The sequence below is a fragment of the Mucor velutinosus genome, assembly GCF_035048745.1.
Source record: "Mucor velutinosus strain NIH1002 chromosome Unknown tig00001571, whole genome shotgun sequence".
In the NCBI taxonomy this organism is placed as follows: Eukaryota; Fungi; Mucoromycota; class Mucoromycetes; order Mucorales; family Mucoraceae; genus Mucor; species Mucor velutinosus.
The window spans coordinates 306,330-330,572 of record NW_027041911.1 but is presented as its reverse complement, the minus strand read 5'-3'; the positions used below and the strand labels follow the sequence as shown (position 1 = coordinate 330,572).

General features: G+C 41.6%; 7 protein-coding genes across 7 annotated transcripts; 2 read left to right on the top strand and 5 right to left on the bottom strand.

Annotated features, from left to right (window-relative positions):
• Positions 1-601: 601 nt before the first annotated feature.
• RPS21_3 (40S ribosomal protein S21) lies at positions 602-4,675 on the bottom strand (the record flags this gene model as incomplete). Its single annotated transcript, XM_064832194.1, has 7 exons — positions 602-610; positions 668-856; positions 917-2,776; positions 2,830-4,321; positions 4,377-4,486; positions 4,549-4,604; positions 4,663-4,675. The coding sequence occupies 7 exons, from the start codon at positions 4,673-4,675 to the stop codon at positions 602-604; spliced, it is 3,729 nt and encodes a 1,242-aa protein (XP_064679897.1).
• Positions 4,676-7,702: 3,027 nt separating this feature from the next.
• ATC70_013025 (uncharacterized protein) lies at positions 7,703-10,993 on the top strand (the record flags this gene model as incomplete). The annotated part of the gene is made up of 10 exons (XM_064832193.1): positions 7,703-7,759; positions 7,827-7,921; positions 7,980-8,196; positions 8,259-8,351; positions 8,416-8,940; positions 8,993-9,091; positions 9,147-9,291; positions 9,342-9,647; positions 9,711-9,816; positions 9,877-10,993. The coding sequence occupies 10 exons, from the start codon at positions 7,703-7,705 to the stop codon at positions 10,991-10,993; spliced, it is 2,760 nt and encodes a 919-aa protein (XP_064679896.1).
• Positions 10,994-12,913: 1,920 nt separating this feature from the next.
• On the top strand, positions 12,914-14,017 carry ATC70_013024 (uncharacterized protein; the record flags this gene model as incomplete). The annotated part of the gene is made up of 2 exons (XM_064832192.1): positions 12,914-13,099; positions 13,154-14,017. 2 exons carry the CDS (start codon positions 12,914-12,916, stop codon positions 14,015-14,017), a joined length of 1,050 nt encoding a protein of 349 aa, XP_064679895.1.
• A 61-nt stretch (positions 14,018-14,078) lies between these two features.
• Positions 14,079-14,720, bottom strand: RMS1 (Ribosomal lysine N-methyltransferase 4; the record flags this gene model as incomplete). Its single annotated transcript, XM_064832191.1, has 1 exon — positions 14,079-14,720. One exon carries the CDS (start codon positions 14,718-14,720, stop codon positions 14,079-14,081), a length of 642 nt encoding a protein of 213 aa, XP_064679894.1.
• A 1,029-nt stretch (positions 14,721-15,749) lies between these two features.
• Positions 15,750-16,300, bottom strand: DEG1_2 (pseudouridine synthase deg1; the record flags this gene model as incomplete). Its single annotated transcript, XM_064832190.1, has 2 exons — positions 15,750-16,017; positions 16,089-16,300. The coding sequence occupies 2 exons, from the start codon at positions 16,298-16,300 to the stop codon at positions 15,750-15,752; spliced, it is 480 nt and encodes a 159-aa protein (XP_064679893.1).
• Positions 16,301-17,176: 876 nt separating this feature from the next.
• ATC70_013021 (uncharacterized protein) lies at positions 17,177-19,977 on the bottom strand (the record flags this gene model as incomplete). Its single annotated transcript, XM_064832189.1, has 6 exons — positions 17,177-17,433; positions 17,502-18,003; positions 18,060-18,506; positions 18,565-18,678; positions 18,722-19,783; positions 19,837-19,977. 6 exons carry the CDS (start codon positions 19,975-19,977, stop codon positions 17,177-17,179), a joined length of 2,523 nt encoding a protein of 840 aa, XP_064679892.1.
• Positions 19,978-22,972: 2,995 nt separating this feature from the next.
• Positions 22,973-23,392, bottom strand: ATC70_013020 (uncharacterized protein; the record flags this gene model as incomplete). The annotated part of the gene is made up of 1 exon (XM_064832188.1): positions 22,973-23,392. One exon carries the CDS (start codon positions 23,390-23,392, stop codon positions 22,973-22,975), a length of 420 nt encoding a protein of 139 aa, XP_064679891.1.
• Positions 23,393-24,243: the final 851 nt, after the last annotated feature.

The following is a 24,243-nucleotide window of genomic DNA, read 5'->3' as shown; positions in this document are numbered from 1 at the left end:
CTTGTTTATCGACACAAAGCTTTGAAAGCCTGATCAGCTTTTTTGGCTGCACAAGCGAGAGGGTATGTCCTTGCCTCTGATTGGCGTTGACTACACTTGTTTGGCTTTGGGGTCACTTGTAGCAATAGCAGGCTGCTTTTCCAAAATACCACACAGAGTCACTGCCTTCACACCAGGATGAGCCACCATGCTTTGTGCAAATATTTGCCCATACAAGTTTGATATTGCTTGGAGCCTTGGATATCAAAGAGAGAGAGAGAGAGAGAGAGAACTAAAAATGGCGCCCTTGCTCGATGCGGCATCTTCTTTTAAAACGATTTGCCTGCCTTGAAAGTCAACTATGTCCTATCGTAAGGCATTTCGCTGGATTTTTCGAGAGCAGAACAACGAAAACAGCATGGAAGCGTCGACAGAAAGACTGTTCAGCTTACCAGGCATCGTCAAGAAAGACAGAGAAGGGTATGAAATATATCTCTTTTATTCATACTCTTTACGTTAAACCAATTTCGCAAGCTCCAAGAGTGCTATTGATTAAATGTTGGCATAGACAAAATACGGTTTTATTTTATTTTCTAAAACGCAATCATGAATGAAATGATCCTTAGAAATACTGTATAACCAAATGTCAGTCAATAGGGTAGCAATCAACACAGCGCAACACACTTACCAAACTTGCAGCAAAGACAATATCGCGCTTAATGTCTTGCTCTGCTTGCTCCATCTTTTTGTAAAGACTCGTATCTCCTACCATGCGAGCAGCACCCATTACCTCTCGGCACGTTTCGTCCAATCTACTGATGCATCTGACAATGGATCCTTCCAAAACATCAGTGAGATCCGTAATGTGCTTGAAGGGCTACAAAAATAAAAACGAGTGAATTACAGTGTCTTGTAGATACCATACTTGTAAACTTACTAATCCTCGTGCCCATTCATACACCACCTCAACAAGACCAAACTTGAGATTATTGGCATAGTCTTCCACAGAGATGGCAAGGCCACAATCCACTTGCAGCTGTGCGATTTTTCGAGCATAGGTCAAGACGATTTCTTTGCCCTTGGTTAATTTCGGTGTTAATCGAGGTTCACTGGCATTGCGTTCCTGGAATACAAAGCATGACAAGATGGCCACCACCTCAGCAGGCTCGAAATCAGCAAACACATTGTCCAGGACCAGTTCAGTCAACAGCAATTCATCCGCAGAGTTGATCTCGCAGGCGACTCTTCCTTTGAGCTGGACTGTGCCTTGATCGTCAATGTAGTTCAACTGACGAAGCACTTCAATACGCTGGTGGTAGTCAGGAAGCAGCTCCAAATTTTGATCCGAGATGGTCATCTTGAGCATATCAATTTGGCTGGAGAGTCGTTTGTGGTCATGGATAAGGCCATAGTGCTCATCCAGTTCAGGGCATTTGGTGCACTGAAATTCGGTCCTAAGTCGCTTCATCAGTCTCATCTTGGAACGCAGCATCTCCTGGAACTCCATGTCCTTGATCTTGCTCCAATCAAACTCTACCACACCCCCCTTCTTGGCATCTTGTCCAAATGACTCCAACTCTTGACGCACACGCATCGTCTCCATGGAATCAGTACCAGCCATGATTGCGTCCACATCCGCCTTGATAGACAAACGGGTGACAAATAGAATATCAGGTGCACCCACAGTGACAATGTCAGTTTTACCATCGCCATGCTCTGGGGTGCAGATGGTTGTGATGGGCAGAGGTGTCGTTTCGTCCAAATTTGTCGACTGGCTAATGTCCAAATCCTTGGGCTGGAGCACGAGACAGTAGAATGAGCGATGCTGCGAGTTGGCTGTGCTGACCGGCAATGGCTTCAAGATCATAGCAGGTGCGTTTCTGTACACATTTGTATTGATAATTACCAAGCGTCCAGTGGACAAGGCTCTGTTGCCAGCAGGTGTCATGCTGATGAATTGAGTCATCATGGTGCGGTTCAAGTGCACGACTTCGCCACAGACATCATAAAACTTTTCTAAATCAGGCTCGCAAATGGCACAATCCAGCTGACGAAGTGCGCTGCGCTGCTGCTCGCTTTCATCTACCAATCGCTTTGTCTCGGGGAGCAGCTTCTGTGCACTGTTTTCAGAGAAGCTTCGCTTGATCATCTCCTCCACCTTGAGTGCTTCTACACGCAGTAGATTCAGAATCATATTGTACGTCAACCTGAATTGAGACTCCAACTTGGTGGGCTTGCCCAGCAACATGGTGGAGAGACACGCTATCTCTGGTGGCTCATCACCTCCAGTGGCGATAATCACCACACCTGTGCTGTCGAGGCCACGACGACCAGCACGGCCCGACATTTGCGTGTATTCACCTGGCAATAAATCACGGAAACTACGGCCATCGTGCTTGCGAATACCTGAGAATACCACACAACGCGCAGGCATGTTGACGCCCATAGCGAATGTCTCTGTGGCAAACAAAACCTTGACCAAACCTCGAGCAAACAGAATCTCCACAATTTCCTTGATAATGGGCAGCAACCCACCATGGTGCACAGCGATACCACGACTCAGTAAATCTCGCATTCTCAAGATTTGAGGCAGAAACTTGTCAGTTCCTCTCAGCCTGACCAAGCTGCGTTCAATAAACACATGAATTTCGCTCTTTTCGAGACTGGTGCACAGATCGGTCTTGGATAAACCACTGGCATACTCCTCGCAGCGCTTCTTGGAGAAGGTAAAGATGACGACAGGCAGCAGTGTCTTGGCCTTTAACATGCCAATCAAGTGGACAAACAAGTTGCGATCCTATTTCTGGGTGGTGAGTATGCTTGACATGTATCCACACTACTGAAACCTACTGTTTGCATGCCTGATTGATAGCTCCGGGTCATGGTTCTAGATCCGCCACCACGGCCTCCACCACCGCCACGACCTCCACGCGCGTTGGTCGATACGCCATTTGCCTTGTCCACTTGCTCTTTGCGCTTCATCAAGGCATCCTTGGCCTTGTTGTATCCAATGGTGTTGAGCTTGGTTTCATTGGCACCCACAATCTTGTAAATGTCCTTGTTTGCGTAAATATAGTGCTCCAAAGGAACAGGTCGTTTCAATGTGCTAATCACGTAAATGTCCTTCTTCTTGGTGCGACCCACCCAGCCAGCAAACTCCTTGGTGTTGGGCACAGTGGCAGACAACAGGATGATGTTGACATGCGCAGGCAGCATAATGATGACTTCCTCCCATACAACGCCACGCTCCAAATCATTGACATAGTGCACTTCGTCAAAAATCACAAACTCAACATCACGGATAAGATCTGCACCTCTGTAAAGCATACTGCGCAGAATCTCAGTGGTCATGACCAGACAGCTGGCTTCAGGTCGAATCTGCACATCACCCGTCAAGATGCCGACATCCTCGCCAAACGTGTGCTTGAAATCACGGAACTTTTGGTTACTCAGTGCCTTGATAGGCGACGTGTAGATGGCTTTGGTCATGTGCTTGGTAGCAAGGGCAATGGCATAGTCGGCTACCACAGTTTTACCAGCTGATGTGTGTGCTGCAATGAATACTGAGTCTCCAATCTCCAGATGATATACGGCCTGCTTTTGAAAGATGTCCAATTCAAAGGGAAATTGCATTGCCATCTCAGGCACCAAGTCGTAAAAGTTATCAAACGGCTCATTGACATTAATCTCGTGCGCCCATTCACGACGTTTAAGCGCTTCATTGGTAGTGGTTGTCAACTTTTTGGGTGCCAGGTCCTTCTGGGGCGGCAATGTGGTGGGTAGTAATGCATCTACTTCTTCAGTATGGCTGTCATCTACAACCACGTTCTCTGCCACAACGTTCACAGGTGCTCCTTTGACGTTCAAAAAGTCGAATGCATCATCCACGGGCGCCATCATGTCTTCCATGTTGAACACTGCATTCTTGCTAGCTGTGCCTGGTGTCTCGCTGTCTATCTCATCTCCAAAGGCGAGTCCTCTGTCCAATCCAGGTGCAATCACTTTGGAGTCCTTGTCGTCAAAGTTGAAAAAGTCAATGTCCACATCCAAATCGACATTGTTCTCGTCCACATTGTCGTGATTCACAATCACTTCAGTGTCCAATCCTCCAGGCGCAAAAGGAAACTGTGAAGCTGATCCACGCACAAAGTCCTTGGTAGATCCAAAAGCTCTGGAAAAGCTGGTTGAGTTGTTAGATGCGAGATTGGGATCATCCATGATCACTTCTTTGAAACCAATAATGTCGCCATCAAATCCTTTGCGTGCTACTTGGATGTTTGTTCTCGGCTTGGACAGTTGCGAGTAAGCATTTTCAGCATAGTTGGGCGTCTCTTCCCAGTGTCTGCAAAACGCAAGGTTATCACACTATTTTCATTGTGCCATGTTCTGATGCTTACTCTTGACATTTGCTCAACCAAGAGGATGGAAAGCTCTGTTGAGGTGTGAGAAACATGTGTTCTAATTCGTGCTTGATGTCCTCGACAGTATCTTCCACTACAGACGGAATCTAATAAGCGTTAGTGTAAGGGTTTTGCTTGGCAGCTGGTGCAAACGAGGATAGATCCATACCTGCTTTTCAGCGCTTCTTAGACGAGCAAACACGTCTTCAAGCGATTCTGCACTGACTAGATGGTATGAATGACGCGTTAAACATAGCATTTGCATTGGCTTGTAGAAACTCACGTTTATTATCCATGATGGCAAGAAATTAAAAAAAAAGATGAAATTGGCGCAACTTGATTTTTCAAGCCATTTAAATACGCACCCATTGGCAGGAGCATTGTTGTTATGGCTCTGGAATTCGCCTTACGGCCAATCGCTCGGGGATACTCGTTATGAATCGCTCGTATTCATCTGTGTAGAACGCACCTGTGTAAGATCCTTCTGGGCCTAACCTTATTTCCAAGTTGATAGCAGATCAAAAGCAGTATAGCTTGATATGGATAACGATTGGAAAGCTGCTCGCGTTATAGATATCTTTTGTTTGAGTGAGAACTGTTGATCAGAACCGCTGTTAATGATACATTTTCGACTAGAGTTTCTCTTGCGTGCTGATATAAGAAGTGTTCGTCTGAAATGGCTGCTTCAATAATATCTATTGGATTTTCTCAAATGTAAGTTGGTATGCAATAATAGTCCTCCAAAAGCTTTACCTATGAAATAGCATACTCTTCTGTTCGAATCACTTAATGTCTTTGCTGCTTTTCCCTTGAGGCGTAAGAAGATTGACTTGATTATTCCATGTTGAGTTACATTTTCTGCTTGAGGTTCGGATAACTTGATGATCCATGTATCACGATCATTTGGCATCCTTTTTATAAGGCATCTTTTCGTAGGATGAACCATGATTGATGTAGACTTCTATTTCCAGGCCTGCAACATGCTCTATCTTCACAAAGGAGCTTTTTGTTGAGTACTTGCTGATATTGTATACGCTGAAAGGGCTTATACCTAGAAGCATGGTGATGCTGTATGTAATCTTTTGCTAGTATGATATTTGTTTTTATATGTTTGGTGTAGGTCTAGTGTGCTAATTGGCATCAGTTAGTGATGCCAATTAAAATTGCTGTAGGTAGGTTGTATTGTATACAGCCATTGACAGAGGAGATTACTCGTGACGATAGCCATAGACACCTTGTAATTGCCAAACAGATTTTCGTCTTCAAGTACTGTTATTATACTGGATATGATGGTGTGAAAATACAGTGCTATTTCAATGTCCATGATGGCGCTATGGTTGATTAGCATTGTGTACTCTTTAGCAGAATGGCTATATCCAAAATCAACTAGACCAAGTTCAGAAACTTGACAATCGCCGAGAACAGAGTACCATTGAATACTCGAGACTGATGCATGTGGTGCAGCTCCTCTATAAAGTTGGCAATGTGTATGTAGCGTTTTTTTTTGGGTGGATACGTTTTATAATGCGTTTGCATGGTGCTACCATAGATAATATCTCCATCTTGTTCGTTACATTGGAAGTCGAGAGGTATCCAAGTAATTAATTCTTTAACTTTCGAAGGTAATTCATTCTGATTCAGCCTTCCTTGTGGGCACCAAACAGGAACGTATCTCCCTGTAGAAGCTGTTATTCTGTTATTTAACCTCCTTATGAATAGAGTGTTTGATATGGTCGCTATTGTAGCTTGTTAGCTTTGGTAGAGACACATTAAATATGCCTTTTAAGTCTTATACATTTCAATTATACACAAGACCGTATATATGGAGCAGTCAAAGTTGAAATCCCATGGCAAATCAAATTACTGCAAATAATGTAAAGAAGGAAAGGAAAGGAGCGTATCGCATTGCTACATTTAGTTTTTACAAAGGATCACAGGCGAATTGCTTTCTAGCTGTAGATTCGAGCACTTGATGAAGGCTTGTCCCTATTCAAAGGCCTTTGGTGTTATGTGAAAGCTTTTTATTGAATTTGGAATTGCTTCCGTCATTAAACATTGCTGAACCATAGACAGCAAGTCAATTGTAGCTCCAAGAATAGCATTCATACGAGTAACGCCATCGGACGTAATTACCAGATGACAGCAGTTACGTTTTAGCTGTTTTGATCTTCTTGGTGTCCCTTGTATAAAATGGGCTTATTTCATCCAAGTGCATTTTCGAGAAGTCTAATCACAGAGATGCAACATGTGATGCTTGCAGTGTGAGGCTTACTCAAAGCAATAAACAAAGAGATCCAGTAGGATTCCTGTCTGTAAAATATCAAGGGCAGCCAACCGGCAACCTATTTTATATAACGATGTACATTTCGCATTGTGAATGTGTATCTGATTTAGCGAGTTGTCAATTGCAACTACTCTATTTTAGTCGGCAGAGAAGAGGATAGGCAGATTTTTGTATATAGTGAAATCGAATACAGAGCTAGTAAATCCAAGATACAAACTGCTACCAGAAATAGATTGTTCATCTATTTCAAAAAGTGCTCATCAAGCACTAACTTTTAAATGGCTTTTGGTACCTGAATATCACTTTTGAGGTTCAAACTCCTTTTCAAATGCAACACATCCATGGCTTTTGTTTTGATAAAAATCTATTGATATATCAAACAAGAGTTGACCTAAATATAGCCGATAGAAACACTCAAATGTTACACTTGAGGTCATTTTCTTTTAATTCTTTGATGTGGATATATATATAACCAAATTCATTCTATTTTTATTAACAAAGTTGCGATAGGCAAACGAAAAAGGCTTGCATAAATGCCATCTTTTGCCAGTCAACCAACAGAACTATGGCTTTCGTTCTTTCTTATACACACTATGCTCATGCCAAAAGGCAAGTTGACCATGTATCCAAGAGTATTCACTCTACTTGTACAACGTGAAACGTGCAAATAGGTGGTAAAAAAGGGCTGATGAAATTTAAGCGGGGCATTCGGATGGCCAAATCAAACAGATCCATATTAAATTACATTAAGGACCCTATCGATTAGTATAATGTCAGTGAATATCCAAGTTATCTCATTCACAAGAAAAGCATGGTGGTATGTACGCTCCATTCACAACCATGTCAAAAGCGGCAGTCTGAACAGTATAAGGAGACAAATATTTATGACAGGAAAGTGCAATGGATGTGGCTAAACTCCATTATCATGAGGACAGTGCTGTAGGAGTGCCTTTTAAGGTTTAACAAGTTTGTCTTTTTTTTTTATTGCCTTTCTTCTTCTTTTTCATTTTATTTCAAAGGAGCCATGACCTCTTCGTATATGACCCGAGGGAGGGGTCGTAGCATATCCCAATTAGCTCCTCCAACAGACGACGTGGTAACTTTTAACTGAACACGCTTCTCCGTCCTCTGGAATAGTAGTTAAACATGCAAAACCTTTATAGCTCTTGTCGATAGAGAAGCACTTTGATTTTGTCAACACAACGTTCAAATACAGCATCAGTGATTTAGATTATATCATCCAAATGTTAAAAGCTCGGTAATGGTGCCATTCAACTAGTAGACGTCTTGTTTGCATTAACACCAGTTTTTCATAGTCTCGTTGCAGAGGAAAGTTACTTGAATTCACTGTACAAAGTCAAGAGACTGGCTTCCTCCAATGATGGCATTCGACCTTCACTACATCATGAGTCCCAGCTAACGTTTCAAAATGCAGTAAAGTTGTACGAAGGTTCAATCAACGATATCATTGAAAGTCGACAACGATTCAAAGACACCATCAAGCTTGAAATTGATGTTTTAATTAAGCAAAAGGTATGTGACGCACAGCATGTTCCTGTTGCTCTGTCTCATTCTTGGCATGTCTTGATGGTTAGGAAATTGAAGAGCAAAACCGGAAAACGTACAAGGCCAAATTATACGATGCCAACAACAATTATACTGTGTTTCGTAATCGGGATATTGTCAAGGTACTGGTACCTGAATTCAGAACTACGTTCCATGGGAATTTAATCATGTTGGGACCAAATATAGCTTCAGAGAACTTATACGCATAAATGCGACGATTTGAAGAGTGCGCAACATACATGGCAGCAACAACTGCAGCAGCAGCAACAACAGCAACAGCAACAACAACTAGCTCAGCAACAGCAACAACAACAGCAGCAACAGCAACAGCAACAGCAACAGCAACAGCAACAACAACAACACATGGAGGGTAACGAGTTTTATGTGCCCAGCAGAAATTCAATGGACTCACCCAACCCTTCAAGGTTGTCTGGAGATTACGGTAGCCGAGACATTGACGGTGCGTCCATCGCATCTTACAATAATGCAGATCAACACAACAAAAAGGGAATGGCAGGACTGATATCGCAAATGCGCACCAGAGCAGCAGGAAACGCTTATTTGACTCCTCTGGATCAAAATAAACAAATCACCAAGTTTGCCAAAATGAAGAAGGACATTACAGATGCAGACAACGAGTACAGAGAAGGCATTTTAGTGCTGGAAACGTTGAGAAAGAAGCAAACAAAGGCCACGGAAGAAGTGAATAGAGTAAGTTTATGTAGTTTTCTTGCCTGCATGTGTTGACATATGGTGAATATAGCAACTCAAAAGTACCATCAAGAGAAAGACGGACACAGTCAAAACATCGCTTGTGAACATCTTGCACTCTGAGCTGGATTCATTGCAAATTGAAATGAATGTGAGTCATTGGCTGACAAGTGTATGGCCATATCGATACTAACTTCAGTATCAAGATTTCTCGCGCCTCATTTGATGCAGCAGCTTGTATCGACAGTTTCAAGGACATTCAACTATTCAACGCCCACTACCAATCTCAAGGATATTGCCACCCAGCACCAGTGAGATACGAAAACTATTACCTAGAAGGAAAATGCAAAGGTAGATGTCAGACATTGTGCTTGTTGGATGTGGTACTTACGCCTATTCAGAGGTGCTCTTTGGAGGTTCGTTGGAGGGATATGCCATTGAGCATAACAGAACTGTGCCCCTGCTTGTAGTCAAATGCATTGATTCCATCGAGAAATTGGGAGGTTTGCAAAAGGAAGGCATTTACCGAGTTTCTGGTAGACAAACCAACATAGAACAATTGAAGCATCAGTTTGAATTGGATGAAGACAAAGTGGTGCTTGATGAATACGATGTCTTTACTATTGCGACGGTGCTCAAGATGTACATTCGTGAATTGAAGAGGCCCTTGTTTGATTTCAATGTGCAAACAAGATCATCGTATAGTAGTGGGTTGACAGAATATGTGTATGTGTATAAGGGTGACCTAATCACGCTATTTTTTTTTTCAGAAAATATACCTCAAATACAACGGTTCCAATTGATGGAAACAAAGCTATCCAACTTGTCGCTCGCTCATAGAAGTACATTGCTATACATTGTGCGCCATCTAGCAAAGTACGTATAATTACCCTTTCAGATGTGCTAATACGCTTACTGACACGCATGTTATCCCAGGGTTAATGCTAGCTGCCAAATCAACAAGATGAATATTCCCAACTTGGCATTGATCTTTACTCCTGTCATTTTCCACGATTTCAATCAAACAGAAGAAGGATTGGGAGACTGGTCACCCGATGATCTCTTTGAGGACTTGATCCTGCATTACGAAATGCTGTTCCCAAAGGCAGAGGAAGTCGCTCGCAGAAATAACGAGCCCAAATTACAGCAAGCCCTGAATGGAAAGAGTCCGTACAGCCAATTCTCTCAAAGCAATCTGTTGTATCTGAGTAACACAGTACTGAACAACACACCAACCACTAGCAACAACAATATGCTGCTAACACAACCAATGGCTCCTCCCCCCATCATCACTAGCAACAGTGGATCCAATTCACCTGGCGGACCATTAGTGGCAGCAGATCAGCAGTTCAATAGTCCATATCCTCCTAAATTAACCACCATTATAGGAACAGCACCTCCTGGTAACAGCAGTAGCCATCAACGTATGGCATCACTTCCTCAGCAACAGCAAGTGCCACAGCAATCAGCCCCTCCATTTTCTGCACGACCAGTGATGACACCAGACCAAAGCCGTATTGTGCCACCAAGGTATCAATCTGAAGGAGCAAGCTACCAGCAGCAGCAGCAGCAGCAGCCATCTCAACAGCAGCCACCTCAACAGCAGCCATCTCAACAGCAGCCAGATACTTACATGAGTCGATCCATTTCTGATAATACCGTCATGCAACGAGGCTCATCCATGGCGAATGCAGAGGAGCACAACACCCAATCACCTTTACCTGATCTGAAGCGCAGCAGCCATCATTTTGGAAAAGGAGCATCCTCCACAGTGCCACCCAGACATGACTCACTTCGAAAGATCAATGCACGATATCAAAGTGATGGCGAAAAGATTTTGGAGGAGCCATCTACAAAGCCGGCTTCATTTACACCCACGCAGCAACAGCAGCAACCTGAACAGCAGCAGACGAGACCTCCTGTCGCAAATCAATACCAAGCCAATTTAAACCAAGACTATATGTTGCAAAGAGAAGGGCAGAATCTCGATTCATTTGTTGATTATTATTCACCTATTTCTGGAGCGTCAGAAGCTGTAAACAAACAGCAATAAAGTTCATATCATCATATGTATGTAAATATCTTGGCACGTTCTATGCGTGTGTGTGTGTGTGTGTGTGTGTGTGTGTGTGTGTGTGTGTGTGTGTGTGTGTGTGTGTGTGTGTGTATAAATGAGAAAGGTTTTGATCTACCAAAGTGCGCTTCGCATTTGGAATAAAAATGGATATTCAACCTCTGTGCGCTGTCCTTTTTAGTCATGGCGTGGTTGAACGCGCGAAGTAAACCGAGACAGAAATAGGAGGCGGGGGGGGGGGCGTGCTGCGATTAGGCAACCAATGAAGCACTCTAGTGAGAGCCTATCACCTTTGGCAGATATGTCACATGTGGTAGTGTGTTGACTGGAAATCAAGATCGAGGTCGAAAGAAGATGTGATTGATAGTAATCAAGTATATGAACAGATCAGTTAAAAACCATGGATACAATTATGTTTCTGCACGAATTACTGAGGTTGTTTATGCTTGTGATAGCAATAGTATTGAAGAAAGGACGAGTATAAAATGCATCTTGAGCACAATGCTTGCCAAGCCATCGCCCATTTATTACGTGGATAGCGAAAAGCTTTTGCAAAATTAAGATGAGATTGCAAAACCCTCTAGCTTTGTAAGATGGATTTTACATCTTGCATGATATGAATCATGTATAGAGCAAATTGCAAGAACCTTCTACAGAAATAAAATCCTGGGGGAGGAGCTGCAAGTAGAGAAGCATTGAGGGGGGGGGGGGGGAAGATATAGGTAGAGTATTCCATTGAAATGAAAATGGTCAATCCCAATGTTAAGTTACCCTTTACGGAAGACACTACAAAAGGTAAATATAGCAATCTACCTAAATAAGCTCATCGGCGATGGTGATCGAGTAATTCAAAGAAGATTAGATAGCTGGAAACATTGAATTGAATATATATGGGTTAGTCTTGGAAATTGAGCATTTTGTAAACGTGGTATCAGCAGGGCGAGGTGCAAACAATCGACGATACCGTCGTAAGTGTACAGCGCCTCCAAGGTAGCATCAAGATGAGTGGATAGCCACTCTTGTAGTACTGTAGCAAGTTATACCAATCAAGCCAAGTATACAGCTGTTTTCTCATACTACAGTGTGGCCACCCCAGTGTCAATATCAATTAGTATAAAACATCATGGACCAATATAGTTAGGGCCACCTTTTGATTGTCTATGATGTATGCTAATTTGCGCTGAAATATCGATCAAAGAAACTTTACATAATTGTTGATGGCCATGGTCATTTAATTTTTTTTTACTAATTTCAAATCGATGGCAAGAGACAAACTATAGGCGATCCTTGTAACCTGAAGTTGCCTTATTCAATTCAACTCCATTCTCTATTGTCCTACACACACACACACACACACACACAAGTAGCAGGCTGTGTCCATACTGCTTCAAATCATATCTACAAGTTTATCTAATGAACATGAATAACTATCATGCTGGACTGATAAGCTTAAGGCTCTCAAGCATAGTGTTCTATATATAATAAAATGATATCAATCATATCATATCGTCAAAATAGTTCATAATCATCAGCTGTGTTACACTGAAGCTTGTATGACAACGCCTTTTGTATTATCATCAACTTGATGAAGAAAATGACAATGTATTGAATGCAATGTTTACGTCTTGTAAGAAACCCAATCAGCATGTATAAGCTGAACTTGCAAACACAAATGAAGAGCAAGTGCATACGAATTGGCATACCTTGTATTGACAGAGTACAAAACTAGTGCAACATCAGAGTGAGCCAGTTGAATCAAAAAGACACACCTTTCAAATTAAAATTTATCTATTACGATGTGCTTGTACTACTGCGCAAAAGTATATAAACCAGCTCAATATTCTCAACGAAAACTATCACATTTATTATCATTATACCTTTATCATAGACCTATATACCATGCCCAGCTTCAACAAATCATCTACTACTATTATACCCAGCGTTAAAACCGCCAACAAATCAGCACCACCATCTACTGTTCGACTTGAAGGCTACTTGATGAAACAAAAGCATGGGAAATGTAGAGCCTGGCTCAAGAGATACTTTGTGTTGTATGGCGAAGAGCTTCGATACTACAAGAACAAGGTACTGACAAATAGAAGCTACCAATGTCATCTGAATTAACCAATGTTGAAATAGGACGATCCTAATGCGCTGGCAGTCATCTCCCTGGACCATTACAGCTTAGTCCCTGACGCTCAGCCTGTAACATCACTCAATCAAAAGCAATCAAAGCTCAACACCTTTTGCTTAGTGTCAGACGATGAAACAAAGTTTGACTGGCCTGATTACTATCTGCAAGCACCTAGCGCAGAAGAAAGAGCAGTGTGGGTCGATAATCTACAAGATCATGTATTCCAATCTACAACAGTCTTGGAAAAGTGGCTAGACAGACTACAACTCCCCCCACAGGATATGCAGGCATTATCTATCCATCAACCCTCCACAACTTGCTCGGAAACAACAGCTACTACCAACACAACCTTCATCAAACAACTGCCTAGGCTACCAACATCTCCTGTGTCTCCCACGACACCCTCCTCCTCCTCCTCTTTCATCAGACTATCATCAACTCAAAAGCAACAGGCTCTTCGATATTTCAAATCCGCCGAATCACTCAACACATTCACTACTCGCTCCTCCTCCAATATGTCGTCTGCTGGTAAAAGAAGACCGTCTGACTTCATGCAATCAAGAAGCTCTGATCTGTCCTCGAAATTACTATCGACCAAAATGTTTAGCTGGACACGATCCAAATCCAACAACTCATCCGTGTCATCTATCCCAGAGTCTCTACACACTACAGATGCTGATGATGGTGGGCGTGCTTTGCTCACACCGAAAATTGCCCTAGAGTCGCCCATCATTCATCCCAGTGAATACAACCATGATGATGACCCCAGTGAGCGTATCAGAGACCCAACAGCAAATTACTTTTATGCCAAAACCAAGCCATTTCCAGAGCTTCAACAGCAGCGATCTCATCATCCACAACTCATCTAATATATACATACATAATAAACAATAACTTTTTTTTTTTAATACATGTAAATTTCCAAGTTGTCTATGCGGATGCTGCTTGAGGCTGTACGGGAGCCAGCCCCTTTGCATACTTTGAGTTGAAGAAGGTATAACTGAGTGTGATTGTATTGACATCCTTCATCAATGGATCATCCAAGAAATCAGGATCGATAAAGAAGAACACAGGCATATCGACATCTTCTCCGGGCGTTAACTTTTGCTCTTCAAAGCAAAAGCACTGAATCTTGTTGAAATAAGAACCAGCACGGTAAGGTGTAACATTGTACGTTGCAATACCAATGACATCCTCCTTTGCCTTGCTCTTTGCCTTGTAAAATGTCAATGCAGTTTCACCTGGGACTACAAAGACCTCACGCACCTCTGGCTTGAATGTCCAGGGTAATGAATCAGATGTGTTGGATTCAAATGTAATACGGATACGTCTACTGTCTTGCTGAGGCACTAGTCTTTCTTTGCTGAAACGAGATGCATCAATCACTGGTGTGCCACTGTAGCCTGTGCTGGCACAGAAGAGTCGATAAAGAGGAACAGCCGCATAAGACATACCCAACATGGCAATGAATAAAGAGGCAGTATACATGCCGGCAGACGCATTTTCCTGGCTCCAGCTTGACTTGCTACCACTGCTGCTCGATGAAGTTGAGTAAAGTTGATGGCGATACATGCCAGGGGTCGTTATGCGAGTAGGTTGCTTTGTTGTAAAAAAGAGCTGCCTTGAGACATTTGGTGCGGCAGATGCATTGTGGATATATCGGCATCCCTGCAAAGGTTTGATTGCATTTCTAAACATGCTGCTTCTAAGTAGGTTGAAAGCGAAATGTTGAAAAATGAATATATGCTGCTGCTGGGCTCCTCTTCTCCAATTGCCTAGCCAGGCATTGGGCGATTGTATACTTCATTCAAAAGCCGCATTGTGATGTCATCTTATGCCATTTCAACTTGAATATGCATAATTGCTTTTAGGAGAGCTATCCATCTGATGATTGCAAACAAGTAATCTACTGTAGTGACCACTCATTATGAATATACTTATTTGCAATATCAACGTTTTTTTGTATGCTTTAGGACATATAAGGCTATACGACACTCACTCTGCTTCGATACAATTGAATATACCTCCATCTTAGATCGCAATAGATACACTAATACTTACCGCAGATGATCATCAACATTCTAGTAGAACAAAACTAAACAAAAAAAAAGAGAGAGGATTGCATCGCTTCAAAAAAAACACCATGGCAATTTAACCAAAATCAGTTACAGCATTTGGTGAATGTGATTGGCAGACAGAAAATTCAGCTGTCAAACTTTAATTGAGTGCCCTGATCTCGATCCAGCCTGTTAGTCGTTTCCACCTTTCAGCCTGAGCAACGAAACGTTTATCTAAACCATCACTGAAACCATATATATATATATAAAAATAAAACGGAGTAAAGCAAAAGGAGGCTTGTATGAAGAAAAAGTTTTCATATAGATTTTCTGACACAAAAAAGAAACGCTTAAGGTGTAAATATTTTATTTTAAATCTAAAAAGATGTGTACGAAAAGTATATTTGTGAGTGTGAAAATGCTTAACTAGTTTACAATGAGCAGATAAAAAAGCTGAAGAGTGCTGCTTTTTTTAAAAAAAAATAAGAATTAAGAGGTTCTTTGTTTGTTTTTTTTTCAATCAAAAAAGACAAAAATAGACCATTTAAGACTTGGGAGCTTCCTTGTAAGCCAAAGCGTGTTCCTCACCCATAGAAGAGACGACAGTGACAATCAATTCTTTGCCTTCTTCAAACTCTTCTTCGAGTTTCTCTCCGAGTTCACCTTCAGGGAGCTTGACATCATCCTTCATAGAACCATCAGCCAGCATCAAGGAAAGGAAACCATCATCAATATTGAGAAGAGCATATTCTTGACGAGAGACGTTGGGGACATCCATGTTGTGAGTAGAGGGAGAGAGATCTTCGTACTTTCTGTCATTCATACAATCACAGAGAAATAAGAATCAAGCATGGCATGGAAAGCAGAAAAACCACAAACTTACCTTCCAGTGAAGATATCAGTACCAACCAAGTGAACCTTGGCGTGGCCATGCTTTCCAGTCTTGGAGGTAGACATGTCGATAATCTTGCAAGGTCTACCCTTGATGACAACATGGCCATTCTTTCTCAAAGCAGAACATTGCATAGGGAAAGTAAGAGAAGCACCAGCATCGGCAGTTTCGAAAGTGTGTTGCTCGTGATGATCGTCAGACATGCTACCATAATGAATCAGTATATCACGCTGCAGTGTATCCCATAGACAGGCAACTTACGTTAAATAATTGTTTATTGTGAAAAAAAAAAGAGAAAAGAAAAAGAGAAAAACGTGTTGCTCAAGGGCTCTAGATGCATTTTATAGTGTAATCATTTGAATAGGAGTGGTGCTTGGTCCCAGCTTTGGCCGCCATAGATTGCTTAATTCAAAAGCACACACCAAACCCGGATTCAGATTTCAACCTCCATGATAGATGCGTGAAAATGTCCAATATAAGATGTTGGCATTTTTGTTGCAGTCTCATAAAGCCACAGGTTGAATGCCATGTACTTGCCTTCCAAGTTGGCTTTCAAGCCATTCTGTAATGCATAAAAAGATAGCTATTCGATGTAACCATGATGCAGCGGCTTTTTTCTAATCCATTACTCTGGTTTCGAAACACTTGTAAAAATGAATTGGAAATAAAAATCACGGGATCCATATTTTTTGGCATGTGTCTCGATGTGCATCTTTCTGCAGATCCATACCGTGCATAAATATCGCTCCAGGTAACACAACCAACACTATAAAATCACACACTAGACACAGCATTGAATGAAGCCAAATGTCTGTGCGTCCCAAACCACTAAAGGGACATCTTTCCTCCTGCTGATTAAACTGGAGATCAGTCGTTGATTTGGTGGACCATCGGCTAGGAATCCCGAAAAGCACTTGGAAAAAAAAAAGGAATAAATGTCTTGGATTGATAGCCACCAACGAACCCCAACGAAATTTTTATCGAGTACAATGAGTCTTTTTTTATTATCACAATTTCTCGCATATATTGGATGGGATCCAGCCATAGTTGGGGCCATTCGCATCTTGATGCTTGCTCGCTTACCACCATTCGGTACTTGTTGCACTGCTCGCTGTTGTCGTTGCCTCTGAAGCACTATTATCGTCGTTGCTCAAAGCAGGCAACCAAATCTGGATCAGATCACCTTCTTCTACTTTTAGTTTTTCAGGCGACTCATAATCCACTAGAGCAACACACTGAAATACAGGCTGTGATTCACTAAACAAACTATCGTATCGCTTGCTAGTATTCCGCCCACTCATTTTTGAGGGGTCAACGTTAGCATCTGAATTTTTTTCTATGCACAAGAGACATTAGCAAGACTTGGTTTGAAATGATGCTGAATGTCGTATAAAAAAAAATTACCTTTTGGAGCTGTAGTCATTGTTATTGTCGATGAGGTCTGGGACTTTTCCTGTTCTTTTCGTTCTTGCTGCTGTGGCTTTGTCTTGATCTCGTTGATGCGGTATTCCAGCCGATGCATACTAGCGAGATAGTAGCTCTCTAAGCAGGACCAAGCGTAATCTTTGCCAAAGGGAAGCTCTATTGTCAATGATTTCCACTCGGATCTGTGTTGACGCCAGTATTTTGCTTGGATCTGACTGAATTCGTAAATAATGATATCAAAGTAGTCCGAGGACAACGCTATAAATGTAGGCAATTCATCCAGTAAGTGAGCGTTCAGTGATAGATACTGCTCTGCTGATAATTGCAGCTGTTTGTCTGGTGTCTCCCCTTTCGCCATCAAATGCTGGATTCGATCGTAGTCCACCAATTTTCTGTTGCGTTTATCAATCACATGCGCAGGGTTCTTGAACAACTTGAGGTAGGCGTCAATTTTATTGTAAATCACTTGAACTGTCTTTTCCTATCATTTCCATTATATGAGCTGTGTGTTTCAGTTTGAAACTGTGTGTAACTTACAACTGAGTATGATTGCAGTTGAGACACTAGCCTTTTGAAAGCACAGATACTTCGCAAGCCAATGCCGTCAGAATCACCATATACTGCTTCAAGACTATCTACCAGGTCCGACAGAGCCTGAATGTTGGCGTGGATTGTCGCCACCCAGTCTTGAACTGCCTTTTCAAACTGCTTTGCCATGGCTTGTTTGGATTCAAACTGCTTGTACAGATTGTCAAAAAGCGTATCTTGGATCGTGGATTTCTGCTGTTTGCGATGTATTTTGCGAGTGAGTTTCTTGTTGATGACATTTTTGTCCATCTTCTTCTTGTCGCTCATGAGCTGCTCCACAAGCTCCTTTCTTCTTTTGGTCTCATTGATATGATCCGCTACTTGCTGAATTTCCATTGTGACCATGACGAGCTGATCAAAATCACGGTGGAACTCAGGTGTCAATGCAACGATTTCCTAATTACAGAAATGAACGTGAGATATGTAGGAGCGATTGAGGAGCTCAACTATTTACCCGCAGCAATAAAGGGTATTTTAACACGCGTTGAACTGGCTTGATCAATAGACTAGGTAGATCCCAACACATGGTGCGCCCCTGGATCTTGTTTTTACAGGTCTGATTTTCGGGCTAGAATGTATGTGTGCCGTCAGTGTTGTTTGCAATCATTTACCGCAAAGAATGCCTGAACAGACAACGACCGATGGCTTAGTTCCTGGATTTTGCACACTGCATCCTCATGCCTCTTGCAGTAGTCGCCATAGAGCTGCTCCATGCGATGCATCATGGTGCTGAAAGCAATGCCAATCGTCATTTCAGCTTTGTTTTGGTATTCGTCTTGCTGGCATGACTCTAATAGCTGCACAAACTCTTTTTCAAAGGCAATGATGTCCAACAAATTGATAAATATCTGCTTGATTTCTATTTTTGAGAAGACTGTATCATCCAGGTAGACCTCCTGAATTAATTCCATATCAGCCTGATAGCTCTTTTCGGTAGATATCAACTCCTGAACGACACGAGCTCGTTTTAAAGCCGACGAACGGGTCAATGGGGATTGATCTGGTAAAGGCGGTGTTGGCGGTGGTGGGCAAGAAGACGAGGCGGATGAGGCATACCACTTCCAGTCCATCATTGTGGATGAGTTATTGGACATCATGCTGTGGACACTTGTGCCTGTCGTGGACCGCTTTAATAAGGATGGTGATGATGTAGAAGCCGGCACTGATTTTCGAATGTATTGCATCGAGGCTGTCATTGGAAACAGCAACTCATCGAGTGGTGCAGATCGTCTGATGGGTGTGGAAGCAGACATCGTGTTGCTATTGGTAGCCGTAGTAATGTGGCTCACAAGCTCCCCCTTTTTTCCAGATTGTGCAAGTCTTTTACTTAGATCGTTCACAAATGACCCTGTGCGAGGGACTACACTGAGAACAGATAGAGTTGATACGACTGTAGATATGCTTTCTTCTTCATCGTCCATGTCATCTTCCTCTTCTTCAATCTCTATGGGCTGATCCTCTGTTGCTGTTGAGCTGCTATTGTTAGACCACAGGGAGAGAGCAGTCGCTGAGTTTGGCAAATCGACTAATGAGCTTGTATTTGTAATCCTTTTCAGGGACAAGTGATCTGATAAGTCTGTCAAGTTCTTGGCTGCTGCTGTGATACGCTTTGGTATGGTGCTCGTACAGCTTTTCTTCTTCTTGCTATTGCTACTACTACTACTACTACTATCCTGTGTTAAGCAATTGTCAGCATGAGGCTCTTCACTATGCATAAAGATACTACCATCATCTCTGCTAATGCGGGTGGCTTTTTCACAGGATGACTAGGCTGAAACTTTGCTCTCAAAGCATGAAACGATAAGGTGTTGTGTTCTATTGCGATCTTGTGTCGAATTGTTGATGTGCTCGTCTTTTTTGATTCCATAATTTAAGCGATATTATACTGTTACAAAGGGATTAAGTTGTATGTGTCAAACAAAACTAGTTTAGATGAACAAAAAGAGAGGGACAAAGAGAGCAAGAAAAGCAAAACCATGGACCAAGTACATGTATTTGTGTAAAATAGGAGGCGTAAGAAAAGTGTCCAGTATACAAAGAAAATGCAAAAAGAAAAAAAAAGAAAGGGGTGAAGGAGATGTGCTTTGGATAGATGGCATGGACCTTCTGCCCGTCTGCTGGCCTGTATAAGCTTAATGTCATTTTGATTCATCATCCAGCGTACTAGCAATCTCTTGGTTGGCAACTGGTGTTTGGAGCACTCATGTTTTGTCCAGGTTTTTTTTTTTTTTTTTTTTTTTTTTTTTTTTTTTTTTTTCAGCGATAGCATATGCACACCTTTGATCGATGGGGCACTTTGACAATAAACAAATTCAAGCTGATAGAGTATTTACAGTTGTGCAAGAAATAATTGCACTCTTTCAAAACACCGGCTCATTAGTCTGATTCGAAATCGTAAATTCAACATCAAATTACATAAACAATCTTACCTATATATACAACATGTCTAGCCCACATGGCAAATGTGTTGAACTTCATTAAGGAACATAGCAGCACCGAACTTTAGGGTTTATTTTCAGGAGTGGTACTGATGGTAGTAACGCAAGGTTATTCATACAAAAAAGAAGGTTTGAGTGGGCAAACGAAAAAAGAGAGGGTACCTTTTTTTTTTCTTTATGAAATGCAGGATTCCCTATTTATATGCAGCAAAGTAAACAAAGGCAAAACGTGCCCTTTTTTGATGTTTTATACAAGCAAAAGCAAATGTGACCAAATGCCATGTTGGCATATTCTTTCCTTTCTTCCCTTGCGACTCGGCTGAAAACAAGCTAACGAGGGGCAAGGTAAGAGTAGTGTTGTAGAGAAAGAGGGGGTGGTAACGATAATAAAATATCCTTCATCAGTAGCAATCTCCCAATTTAGCTTTGTCTAGGATTCACTGTAGTTTCATCACTTCTTCAATATGCGCTTCAGCAGTTTTTTATTCAACTCTTCAAATTTGCATTACTTTCCTCTATCTAGATAGTGTATAAAACATTGTATTCGTTTCGGAATATTCGACGAAAAATTGCAAGGCGTTGCTGTAAAATGCTGCTGAATATGCGCTACCATGGTACCGTCAGTTTGTTGCATTACATATATATCTAAAGTGTCTAGATACTACAGGTGCAATGCCACAAAATGATATGTGGCGATGCATTTCTAGTGGAGTGTAATGACGTTTAGAGAGTAGTGCTAATAGAGTATATGGTGAGAAATGGTAGAATTTGCTTAGGATCTGTGATGACAGATGCTGACATTAGCATTTGTAATTGCTATTACAAATATACAACCAATACCTTTGATCGGCTATTTGAGTAGCAACATTGCTATGAGTATTATTAATATTAGTCTATATAGGACTAATGAATACAGCCAAAAAGCAAAGGAAATACACACAAGTTCAATAATGAACCTGTCATCTAAATAGAGCAAACGAATGGACAGATCATGATGGATGTTTTCCAGACAAGGTATGAGCCCTATTTACACTGAATGAACAGACTGTCTAGTCATTACTACGGGCTAGACATCTAACTGATTAAGTGTCTAGAATTGCATATGCATTTGGAGGTGGACAGGCTACACATGCTATCAAGACAACGAGATGCGTATGCAGTGAGATGAAGTGACGCATACACAAGATTCCAAACCATTGCATGTATGTAAGATAATGTGATGCGCATATAATAAAAGAATCTGAATAAATCTATCTCTAAATAAAAAAGATTATTAGTATGTGGTAATGTATGTTGTAGAACTTTATATAAAGAAAGAGAGAAAAATGAACTGGTATCAATATGCTGGTGCCGGTTTTGTGGACAAAAACGCGTTGAAAGCATTATTTCCTTGAAGAATATACAAGCCGAGAAATGAAAAAGCGGTTGATAAGCAGACCAGACTATGCAAATGCAGCTGCCTGGCAGCACGGTCGGCGGCTACTACTGAAGTACAATACATTGTCGAAAATTGGGCTCATAACTTCCCAAGCATTTATGTGAAAAATTGTGTTCAGTCGGGTGCGTGAATTGAACGCATCCCCAGACGCATTTTTAAAAATTATATTCAAGGGCTAGAGGCAGAATAGACTAAGCCAGTCTGCAATTGCATGATGGAGAACAAAGTATCAGCTATTCGACTCACTGAGTTGTCGTTGTCGGCATGTCTGTCAAACTAAAAATCAATATTGAGGTCTTCAGTCTGATTGGAAATCAGCGACGATCTTCTAGCCCGTCTGGAAATCAGTGTTGTGTTGAGCGTTTCCAATCAGACTGCAAAAGACTAGAGAGGAAACTCATTTTTATCCATCAGTGTAATGCACAGAAGAAAATTTCGACCTTATTTGGCTGTTCAAATCACATTTGGAAACCAATTATTAGCTGACTAAAATGGTGTTTCTCCAAGCAAAAAACGGTTGACCACCGCTGCAAGTGGTGGTCAGGAAAGCGCGCCAACTTTCCCACTTGTGTAAAATTACTCTATAAAGAATTGGATGCGGCCCACGGAATGAGATCTTCACCTTGCGGCCGTTTTTGTTTGTAAAAGAGACTTAGGGATCATTATATTGTAGTTCTTTTTTCGACACTAGATATGCACTGGGATAGAAAGAAGCGTGAATGTTGCTTGGAATGCTTTTGTTTGCCTCTTTTACTGTGTTCGTTGTTGTTGTTGTTGTTGTTGCTATGCTTTCTAAAATGTTCATTTTGCCACCCTCGAAGAGATCCAAAAAAATTTTTGCAAACTCGCTTAGTTTTTGCAAGTTGTGGTTTTTTCAACATAAAGGTCAGCCGTTGATTGCTTAGACGGTCTTGGATGTTCTTGATTACACTTGAACCACAAGATAGTTGCATGATGTTGTCCCAAGTATCATTTTTTCACTACTGTCAGTTGTCACTCTGCAGACTTGTAGGTGACTGGAGTATTGGAACAAAAGCGTTGGCACAGAAGATTCTCAACACCCTTTCACAATATTGATCAACGCTGGCGTCTCTATGGTAGATCTCTAATCCATTCACGAGCAGCGCTTGGTTCTGGTCGCTGATAATGCAGCCTACTAGCAATTGGGCTGAGACAGGGCCTTCCTCGCTTAATTTCCGTCTTGAATTCAGTATTTGAAGTTCAACTGCTGTGATTTCTTCAGAGCTGTCAAAAGCCAAAATAGTTTGGTATGGGCTTGGGGTTGGGATGTTGCTGGTCTTGTCATGAATGCACGGTGTGCCGCTTGAATTGGTGTTTTCCTCCGTTTCTGTGATCTTCACTCTTTTGTTGTTAGTCAAACTAACAAAGGACCTATTTTCACTCATAGTGTAAGTTATAATTTTTTGACAATGGTCTTCAATATAAGAGAGCTCCATTTTAACAGTGGTAAACACTCTTTTTGTTGCTAGTGGCACATCGATAATGATATGTCAGTTTCAGCTACTTTTCGTTAGAGACAGGGCAAGTTACCTAGTTGTGTATTGCTTGTCAGATAGGTCAAGGGGCTATTTGTGTCCACATACAATGAGGCTTCAATTAGTATTCATTGCTGTTCATTTGATAAAGTAATAACAGACGTATACCTTCTTCCTTGTGTTTGTCTGCGAAATGTCTTTCCAGAGCAGCTTCTTCCCATCAATAGAAATAGCAGCAGAAAAGTAATGCTGATCAGAAATATGGGTCGTTGTTTACGGACAGTGTCCGCTACAGCCGTTATAATGCTTACCATGTCCTCTCAGATGGCATCCCCTGAAACGGTAGACATCAAGAGGCCTTTCAGAGACACTCAAGGCGCTTTCTACTGTTTCAAACGTACATGACCTTGGCAAAGTTCCATTTCGTCAATTGCAAAAGTGATATAAACATTCATAAAATACTCTTTGATTAGGAATTAACCCAATAAGCTTTTGCTCGCACTTGAGTTAAACTGCCATGTTCTTCTATCCAAGCTTTGACAAGCAGAGATAGCTAAAAGCATGGTATAGTAAACAGTATCACAGCTAATGCATCTTTCTTTGATTGTGGTTGGCAAGATTCTTGAATAGTTTTTTTTTTTGTAGTTGCTCTTGGTTGTATGAAATAAAATATACAAAGCGAATTACTAATGCTTGGCTTGACGGTTGTTAAATGCCCTTAGTTTGGTTAATATTCACCGTAAAGAGTGCCTCAGAGTCAG